General features: G+C 31.2%; 6 protein-coding genes across 6 annotated transcripts, besides 1 other annotated feature; 3 read left to right on the plus strand and 3 right to left on the minus strand.

The window, feature by feature from the left end:
* Positions 1-330: 330 nt before the first annotated feature.
* TVAGG3_0220250 (phosphoprotein phosphatase protein) lies at positions 331-1,515 on the plus strand (the record flags this gene model as incomplete). The annotated part of the gene is made up of 1 exon (XM_001302795.2): positions 339-1,451. One exon carries the CDS (start codon positions 339-341, stop codon positions 1,449-1,451), a length of 1,113 nt encoding a protein of 370 aa, XP_001302796.1.
* Positions 1,516-1,626: 111 nt separating this feature from the next.
* TVAGG3_0220260 (uncharacterized protein) lies at positions 1,627-2,514 on the minus strand (the record flags this gene model as incomplete). The annotated part of the gene is made up of 1 exon (XM_001302796.1): positions 1,627-2,514. One exon carries the CDS (start codon positions 2,512-2,514, stop codon positions 1,627-1,629), a length of 888 nt encoding a protein of 295 aa, XP_001302797.1.
* Positions 2,515-2,572: 58 nt separating this feature from the next.
* On the minus strand, positions 2,573-3,115 carry TVAGG3_0220270 (ribosomal large subunit assembly; the record flags this gene model as incomplete). Its single annotated transcript, XM_001302797.2, has 1 exon — positions 2,645-3,100. The coding sequence occupies one exon, from the start codon at positions 3,098-3,100 to the stop codon at positions 2,645-2,647; it is 456 nt and encodes a 151-aa protein (XP_001302798.1).
* A 430-nt stretch (positions 3,116-3,545) lies between these two features.
* On the plus strand, positions 3,546-4,385 carry TVAGG3_0220280 (uncharacterized protein; the record flags this gene model as incomplete). Its single annotated transcript, XM_001302798.1, has 1 exon — positions 3,546-4,385. The coding sequence occupies one exon, from the start codon at positions 3,546-3,548 to the stop codon at positions 4,383-4,385; it is 840 nt and encodes a 279-aa protein (XP_001302799.1).
* A 161-nt stretch (positions 4,386-4,546) lies between these two features.
* TVAGG3_0220290 (phosphoprotein phosphatase protein) lies at positions 4,547-5,678 on the minus strand (the record flags this gene model as incomplete). Its single annotated transcript, XM_001302799.1, has 1 exon — positions 4,590-5,669. One exon carries the CDS (start codon positions 5,667-5,669, stop codon positions 4,590-4,592), a length of 1,080 nt encoding a protein of 359 aa, XP_001302800.1.
* Positions 5,679-9,132: 3,454 nt separating this feature from the next.
* Positions 9,133-9,848: part of a mobile genetic element that runs on past the window's edge.
* On the plus strand, positions 9,157-9,848 carry TVAGG3_0220310 (uncharacterized protein; the record flags this gene model as incomplete). The annotated part of the gene is made up of 1 exon (XM_051226945.1): positions 9,157-9,848. A coding segment is annotated over one exon (692 nt), but the record flags the coding sequence as incomplete, so codon positions are not given.

Below are 9,848 nucleotides of genomic sequence, written 5' to 3' on the forward strand. Positions count from 1 at the left end.
AAATTTCGAATATTATGAACACAGTACCTGTAACTATAGAAATTATGCCTTTAGAATATCTTCAATTTGTTCATTTTGAAGAAAAAAAAATTACCGAGTCTTTACATAAAAGTGTCAAATTTTTAAAAATTAAAATTATGATCATAATTTAAATTTAGATATCAAATGTCAAGTAAATTTGGTTGGACGATAGTATCTCATTCAAAATCGATTGACCCAATAAACATTTTTAATGACGAATTTATATATTTACAATCATATTTAATAAAGAAAAATGTATCGGGGATCAATGCACGTTTAGAAAAAACATTTGTGATTCCGTACGTTAAACTTTCCAAATGAACACCGAATCGATCGAAGAGATTGTATTCCAGGTTTTGTTGGGTAGGATGAATAAAAAGAAGAGGTATGCTAGACCTATTACACAGAGCGAAATTATAACTTTATGCAGGCAAGCTCAAAAAGTTTTTTCAAGAGAACCATCTTTACTCGAACTGGAAGGTGGTATCGTTATTGTAGGAGATTTGCATGGAAATATTGACGATTTAATTAGAATTTTCGAAAGATTACGATACCCTCCCGCTACAAGATATTTATTTTTAGGAGATTACGTTGATAGAGGTGTTTACGGAACAGAAGTAATGCTACTTTTGTTTGCACTTAAAGTTAAATTCCCAGATTGTGTTTTTCTCATTCGAGGAAACCATGAATGCTCCTCATTGACAAGCGTTTATGGCTTTGAGAATGAAGTTCTTCAAAAATATAATAGCGATGTTTATAACTCATTCATACAGACATTTTATACGCTTCCACTTGCAGCCGTAGTAGGTCAGAGAATTTTCTGCGTACACGGTGGAATTTCTCCTGAGCTTGGAAAAGTAGACGTATTAAAGAATATACCTAGGCCGAAAGAGATTCCGCTTACAGGAATGATCTCCGATTTGGTTTGGAGTGATCCTGAATATACTGTCGATACTTTCGAACCAAGTCATCGAGGTTGTGGATATCTATTTGGTGCAGAAGCATTGAAAGAATTTCTTGATAAAAACCAATTCGATTTACTTGTTCGCTCCCATGAAATGTGTGAGGATGGTGTTGCATGGCCTTATGCCGCAGATGATAGTGCTGCAGATAAGTGTATAACTATTTTCAGCAATAGCGATTATTGCGGCAGAGAAAATGACGCAGCTGTAATTTGTGTCACTGAAGATCTAGCTGTTTCCATAGAAATGTTTGAATGTCAGTTTACAGAAGATCCAAAGAGAACAATATTATTGCCTTACTGGCTTTCAGACTTGATAGCAAAGAAAGATGCACAGAGAGCTGCCAGAGCTAAAACTCCGCATCCTCTATCAGAGAATACTAATATCAATTACTCCAGGTTAGCAAAACCTTCATCAAATTTGCAAGCTACTTATTCTGTAAGAAGATTGGAGAATATCTCCAACTAAATGTGTATTTTATATATTTATTATTAAACTATTATAATATTTCGTGAAATTAGGCAATCTCTCCACATTTATATATAAGGATCTTTCATTATTATCAATTTTTTAAATTATATTGGAAATAATAAATCTAGATAAACTAAATTTACAATATACAAACAATCTCTATAAACTATATCTATAGCTCGAAGAATACTTTGCTATCATCTTCAGAATCAGATGTATCATCATCTTCATTTGGTCTAAAATATCCTTCCTTTTTAGATCCAGCATATCCTATCTGGAATGGAAAGATAAATCTTCTTGGATCGGCCGAGCCTGATGGAGTATGCTTTTCTTTTAATTCAGTAGGTGTTTGAGACTTGTAGTTATAATCTAATAGTGTTTTTGCAAGGTTCTGTATCTTTTCTTGGACCAGTTGCTCTTTTTCAAGGTTTCTGAAGACAAAAACATCTTGAATATTTTGTTCGACCATTTGTGAAGGGTCACTATCAATAATTATGTTTCCAAATTCAATTTCCTTGTATCCATTCAGAACAGTAAAGGTAATTGAATCAATTGAATTAATATAAGCAAATTTTGTTTGCATTACTAATTTGTTATCAACAAACAAACTGGTATTTCCATCACGTTTAACTGCTACATCAATTGAATGAGTATATTCTGGGTTCCAAATGAACGTTTTAAAAGTTGATGAACTTGAGTGATTGAAAAACGCAAGACTGGCTTGGAAAAAGGATAAACCAGCAGAAAATATGCTGTTCTCCAAATTATCATATGCTGTGAAGTAAATTTCTGATGGTATTTTTTGGATTGTCGATTTTGCTGTAAAATGTACCCATAATTCTTGTCCGTATGAATATATGTTTTTCTGTATCAGCTTTTGCTCAATTTTTGTCTTTTGTCCTGATAAAATAGCACATACTTTTGGGAGGTCGGCCGTTGAAGCACTACATTCACGGAAACTAAGTTCAGTTCTCTGTTGATTTAGCAACCATTCCTTTTGCATTTTGTTACTTGCAAAATTGGCCACAAAGATTCTAACATTAATCAGCGAAAGAAGCATTTTTGAATAATGAAAAATAAAGATTTGGAAAGAAAAGAAATAATATTTGATAATAAAATATTTATTATGAAACGAGAAAAATATTTTTTGTGATATTGTATTATATTGTATTTATTCCAATTCGTTAGGTTTAGAACTTCATAAGGTGGATACGATCGCCCTTCTTGATTGTGAATGGTGCCTTAAGATACTCAACCATTTCTGGGACTTTCTGGGCTGCAGCCTCAACCTGGGCCTCAGTAGCATCCTTCTGAACTTCGATCTGTGTAGATGTGGCGATGAGGTAGTCTTGTGAAATTTCGTTGACTGGAACAACTGGGCCAGCAACCTTAACGATACCGGCGCCCTGATCAGCAACAACAACAGCACGCTTGCCTTGGTTTTCACCGCCGACGATGATAACGACTGTGCCAACCTTAAGGGATGCGCGTGTTTCGACTGGCTTGGCGTTGCATGCTGGCTTCTGAATTGGATCGACTTCAGCAGCAACAGCTGGGCGTGTGAAGGAAACACGTGGGATTCCTCTCCATGATGGCTTCTTGACGTTCTTCTTCTCGATTGGGGAAATGAAAAGGAGCTCAGACATCAGTCTTGCAGAAAGGCCATTCCATTCAAAACGTTTCAGAGGAAACCGCCAATGTAAACTTGGACGTTGAAAAAAAGCCATTTTGAACTAAATTTATGATTGTACATATAATGCTAATACTAAATTTGTCTTGGAATTTCATCAAAATTGATTACCCATTTTCATCTGAAATGTCACGTTTTCGATGTACCGAATTTGATAAATTTCATCCCTCTCAGAGTTCCATCGACGTTGGACATAGCATACTTCTATCAGGAAGTCTCTTGGGTGAGGAGTTTTTATGTGTAATTCATGATTTATCCTTTAATTTTCTAAAATTATTAGTCATTTTCCATAATTTTGTATTTTCAGACTGATAATTTGGTATGTCTCCCTTATTTCTATTGATTTTTTAGTCTTTTTGTATTTAGAGTTTTGTAAAATTTTGTATTCAATTTATTTTTTGATGTTTATTCCACGATTTTTTTGTGGAGTAATAAGAGGTTTCTTTCGTTTAAACACATTCATATGGATTATCATTGCATCTCCATTGTTAAAACTCCTTATTTCGCCAAACAATACTCAAATTATGCCAGAATTTAATCAACCAGTAAAGGAAATTCAAGAATCAGCGAACACAATGCCCAAACAAGAAAATAATGAATCACCAACTATTACTAAAGACAATGTAGATAACGACACTACAACAATATTGAATGAAACAATCCATAAAGACGAAGAGAAATTAGAAATACAAGAAAAGATTGAAGATTCAGAGTATGCAAAGTTAGATGATAATGTATATAAAATTCAAAATACATATAGCGAAAAATATAAATTTGGAAACGCCGAAGTAGAACCAATTTTTGGTCAAAAGTTTTGGAATTATTCAGATTATGCATTAAGAGAAGTCAAACATGGAGCAGGAATAGGAGAAACTAAAAAATCCTATTTTGGTGGCTTATTTGGTACAAATAGAGTTAGTAAATACAATGGTGCTTGGACTGCCAAAAACGGAAGCGGAAAATTTATTATCGAAGTTTTTAAACCAATACCACTCAAAGGAATTACTTTTTCCACGAAGTCAAATCAGTTTTCTAAAATAAATGTAGAAATCATTTCGGATTCAAATAGAGTAGCCCATTTGTCAAATATTGACATGAAAGAAAATTTAACGTTTAATTTCGAAAATCGCTTTATTTCAAAGAATCTAGAACTATCATTAAAATGTGCTGATTGCTCTGGTATAGATCAGCCTCCAATTCACATGACACAATTCTATTTACTTCCATACGATTATCACTAAAGATAATTGTTTGGTTTCTAGGTTGATTGTAACATTTATAGTCTTATTTAATATAGTTTTGTTTCGGGACCAATATTTAATATTTTTTTTTTATTTTTTAATAAAATGATGTTTGATACTATGGAAATAATAAAAATGTTTAAATTATAAATATATATTTACTAATATCTGATAGATTTTAAAATACAAGAAATATAATAATAATTAGTCGCATAAAAGTAAAGCATCATTCGATGAAATCTTGTCAATGGCTTTGTTATCACTTCCACTTGGGTGAGGATGAACAAGATCAATTTCAGAGTTTGGTTCTTCAATATCAATAAACTTTGAAGTGAACTTGTCAACAATCCAAGGTGGTAATACTGGTCTCCATTTTGACTTCTGTTCTGCAGTCATCAATGGAAGACGAGTAACAGTGACATTTAATGTTGTGGAAATATTAATAATTGCACCACCGTTTTTCTTATTGCAATAGTCTGTATTGCTGAAAACGGTAATGCATTCATCTGTTTTGAATGGGAACCTATATCCATCACAGAACTCGTGTGATCTGATGACTAGGTCAAGATTATTCTTATCGAGGAACTTTTTGGCGGCTTTTGCATTAAACATCCAGCCACAACCTCTAGGATTCCTTTCAAATTCGCTATCCATATCTTTCGGATCGCTCCAAACTATATCGGCAAAAACTGATGGGTCTTGAATTTGATCGGGTTTTAACTTCTTTTTGAACTCGGAAATATCTTTCATTGTAGGGCCAAGTCCGCCGTGTAGGCATAAAATCCTTTTTCCAACAATTCCCAAAATTGGCAGTTGCTGAAATACTAAATGGAAGTTATAAAACAATCCAACTGTATATTTGTACATGAGTTCATCGTAAAAGCCATAGCATTTTGATACATGTTCAATTTCGTGATTACCTCTGAGTAAGTATATATGTTGAGGGAACTTAATCTTTAATGCAAACAAAAGTGTAATAACTTCAAAGCTGTTTTTGCCGCGATCTACGTAATCGCCTAAGAAAATATACTTTTCTTTTGGCGGGTATCCATGTAATTCAAAAACTCGAAGCAAATCGTCAATGTTTCCATGTATATCTCCTACTACATGTAGGCCAGCTGGAACTTCCAATAGGACAGGCTCCTCACCTAGCAAAGAATAAACTCTATCGAGGATATCTTGCACTTGATCAGCAGAAATATCCTTTGTTATATCATGGTTTTTCTCTGTACGCGAAAGTATGATCTTTTTGATAACGTGTGTCAAAAGATCAAAGTCTTTCATCCTCAATAAAATATGATTTAGTTGGTTGGCGCCAAATATAATTGTTAGAGTATTCAATTTCCCCGCCAAAAAATTATCCCGCGCGCCAAATGTGATAAGGATGTTTTTGTATATACTTTTTGATGTATAGTACACTTTTTAAGGTGGCCGTTTCTGGTTGATATACCCAAAATCTGGGAAAGGTTCTTGGGGAAAAAATAATCTTGTAAAAAAAATCAATCCTCCGTCGGCAGCGCTAGCCCTTCGGGCGCGTCGCCGCCTCCGGCCATGAACAACACAAAGTTAAAGTCATCAAATATGTAATATGCCCTATATTATTTTCCCTTTTTTTCTTTTTTTCTCCTTTCCCCCTTTTCTTTTCTTTTTCCTTTCGGCTTTTTTCTTTATTTGTTGATTTCTTCATAATATTTTGAATTTTTTCAAAATAATCAATAAATTTATAAAATAACTTGTTCAATAATTTTACATTATCTAGAAATTTCACATTTCAATTATAATATTTACTAAAACAGATAAAATTCCAATATTGATTTTGTTATCAATTGATCATGTTTTATTATGATATTTTTATTTTAATCCTTAAGTCAATGTAGAATCCAGATTTAGAGAAGTAATTATGGATAAAAAATTGAAATTAATATGTGCATTTGCATCTGAATCATCAGTAGAAAGACTATTTTGGAGATCAATTAGAATCTACAAAAAGTGAGACTCATAAGTGTACATCTGCAATTTTTTGAGTTGGTAATCTAAAATTCTTTTTATTAGGATATTAAAGTTTAAGAATCAGTATTATTCTGAAAAGATACTTAAATTATTCAATCAAATGATTGTAATTAAATAATCAAAATATGATGAAATTTTATTGATTTAATTTTTTAAATCTGCAAGTGCAGCTTTGTTTGAAGTAGCAAAAGAATTGTACAAACAGTTAGCAAAGTAAATTTACTCAATATCATAAAAGTTATTTGAAATTAAATTAATATGAACTGTTGGTACTAATAGTATATGCATAAGATTAAAAGTACGCATGAAATTCTTTGTATAAATGTCAGTAAATGATATTTTTTCGAATCTGGGTTTAAAAAATCTGAAGGTAAACGATTGATCTTGAGTGTTTATGCCATATGCAATGAATCAATCAAGTTCATTGTGTATTATTTGCTTTAAATACTTCCCTTACAATCACAGGATAATGGATCTGATGAAAAATCATTATTCCTTTACAATTCGCATTGATACAATATGATGATTCATTGCCCAAGAAACTCCATGTATCCCAAGTATATGAGGAACACGTATGTTTTTACCCAGATTTTGGATTAGGTATGGTGAAAATTGAGAACTGTTGTAAAGAAATTGAGAGATTTTGTAAAAAATTGAGAGGAAAATCTGGTGAAAGAATCACAGATCTGGGGGTACCAGAAGGTATGAGATTTGGATGAAAATAGGATAGCATGCTCCATTATGAATAGTAGATGTATCCTACATCAATGAATCATCTGGGAAACGAAATTTTTTACTCCAAAAATATTTTGAAAAGCAAAAAATGAAAAAAAATTTATTACCATAAAAACCAGAATTTATCACCTCGGGGAACGTTTCCCAGCACTTTTCCACCAGAATCGGCCACCTTACACTTTTTGAACCAATTTTTCATGTAAATTCTTTTGATGTATTTTTGAAAGTGGATTATGACACCATGAAGCCATGTATTTTCCTCATTCTAATATCTATATGATATATGAAGACATTTCTTAAACTAACACTTTCGAAATATTTTGAGTAGTAGGATATGATGGGTTTAGTGACTTTTTTTGTAAACGTAAGAATTCATACAATATCGAGCGATTTTGTATCATTTTTTTTAACATATGAAGTAAAAAATGTATGATTCTTACGGTTTTTATTCTTACGTTTTTGAATAAATCAAGATTTAAAAAATTTTCAAAATTGTAAGACATTTACACTCAGCCCAAACATAATGAAATAAATCATTAAAAAAATTAACATTAATTTTAAAATAATTTATTTTTTTATCTTTTATAAAAGAAGCTATATATAGATGATGTCAGATATTCCGCGATTAATTAAACATTGTTTAAATCCTGAATGGAATCAATGGAGTCATAAACGAGTAAAAGAAATTAGAAATAAACTTCTTACGAAAAATTAAAACTTAGTTATGTTTATTACCCAGATTTGCTTTACTTTTACCACTCCCCATGTAATTTCTGGGGAAAACGATAATTCATTTTTTTTATGGATGAATAGATCGTTTTCCTAGAAAGGACCTCATATCTCTGGCTAAAAAGAGTGTCAGATCCTAAATAGATTATTGATCTAGTGTACAAATCCAATAAAAAGCCTATTTTTTTGGCTTTTTTGGTGCTCATTTTTTCGAAGATCTACATGAATATGGGGAAACCATCGGATTTTTTTGGTTAACCCACATCTTCATGTAGTCTGGACTATCTTTCCTCGAAGGACCTCTTTACGGGTGTAAAAACTCATAAAGTTCTCAAAAGATTCATTCTCGATCTCCATGCTGAAAGAATTTACAATAAAAAAGAGATCTACGCATCAAACTACAGCCATAAATGAACTGAACCCCTAAAGCTCAGCTCTTAGTTTATCAAAAACGTCGAAATCCTTCTCATTGCAATCAAATTTTCTCAATAACTCATAAGAAAAATCGAATTTTGATTAAGCCGATGTTATAGGTATCACAAATACTACAAACTTGAGCAATATCGAAATTGCCAGCAAAAGTTTGAAATTGCATTGCTCATATTTGTTTTGTAAACTAAAAATCTGCTTATATTATTCATTAATTTTTTATATATTATTCATATACTTTAATAAAAACAATACTATTTCACCTTAAAAATGAATTTCATAAGTCAATATTTTTTTTGAAAATGTATCAATTTTCGATTAAAACAACATGAGAATAAAATTTACGCAAAATTATTTTAAAAAATGGTTTTAAAAATTTACAATTGATTAAATAAGATTGGAAGAAGTTTTGAAGTTTAATTTTAAGAAAAAAAATTCGGATATTATTCATGGATCTAAGTAATCTGATATTTGAGTATCGGCACTATGCATAAAACATATATTTATAGTTTTTTTGGATTTTTATGATTTTAAATATATTCAAATTTGGCAATCCAATAGATTTTTAAAAAATAGGTAAATAAAAATAGATTACATATGCAGCAGATTTAGAACATGAAACAAATCTTATAGTGACCCAAAAAAAATTCATGATCCAAAAAAGAAAAAAATTGGCTATATGGGAATCAAACCTTGGCATAACGAATCATTATGTCAGATGTTTCCACTACACTACACTGGCAGTTCGAAAAATACCCTTGGTGGTTCTATTTAATAGCTACTCCCAACGATAGGCGGTGTCCCCAGCTTTCGAGAGGTGGTAAAAGTAAAGCAAATCTGGGTATTTTATTTTTTTATTTTGTATGAAATGAGCGTCAAAACTAACAACGTTAAAAAATTACCATTCACAAACGAAGAAATAAAGGATATATTAGAGGAGGTAGGTTATGAAGTTAATAAATATTATTTAAGAAATTGTCAAAAATTTGCCGAGTTATTAAATGATTTAGATTATGATGGAAAAATGAATAAAGATGATGTTATAAATTTCTTATATCCCACATCTGAAGAAGAAAAACCTAAAGAACCTGATGTTTTCCCTGAATATTATGAAGAACGGATTAAAGATGATGAATACAATGAAATTGAAAGACTGAAAAAAATAAGAGATGAAATAGATGAAAAAATTAAGGAATTAAGAGAAGTTGAAAAATATAATGAAAATGAAGTAGAGGGTTTAATGAATATCCCAGCTTCAGAATCAGAAGTTCAGAAATCTCATGAAGAAAGATATAAAAATTATGTCTCAGAATCAACACAAAATTTATTAGATGGTGAAATAGACGAAACACTTTCAGAAGAAGGTACTAAATTTATTCGTAAACATAAGTTACAATTTATTGATAATGAAGAATACCCCTGTATCCTACTTTCACCACCTTTAGATTCCGAAAAATTCAAAAAAGCTCTTAAAAACGTGACATATGCAACTAATACGATTAAGAAAGAAGATCATGATATTTACACAAATTATTATTTAAATAAATGCACAGGTGTTGA

This window comes from Trichomonas vaginalis, chromosome IV (genome assembly GCF_026262505.1).
Source record: "Trichomonas vaginalis G3 chromosome IV, whole genome shotgun sequence".
Classification (NCBI taxonomy): Eukaryota; Parabasalia; order Trichomonadida; family Trichomonadidae; genus Trichomonas; species Trichomonas vaginalis.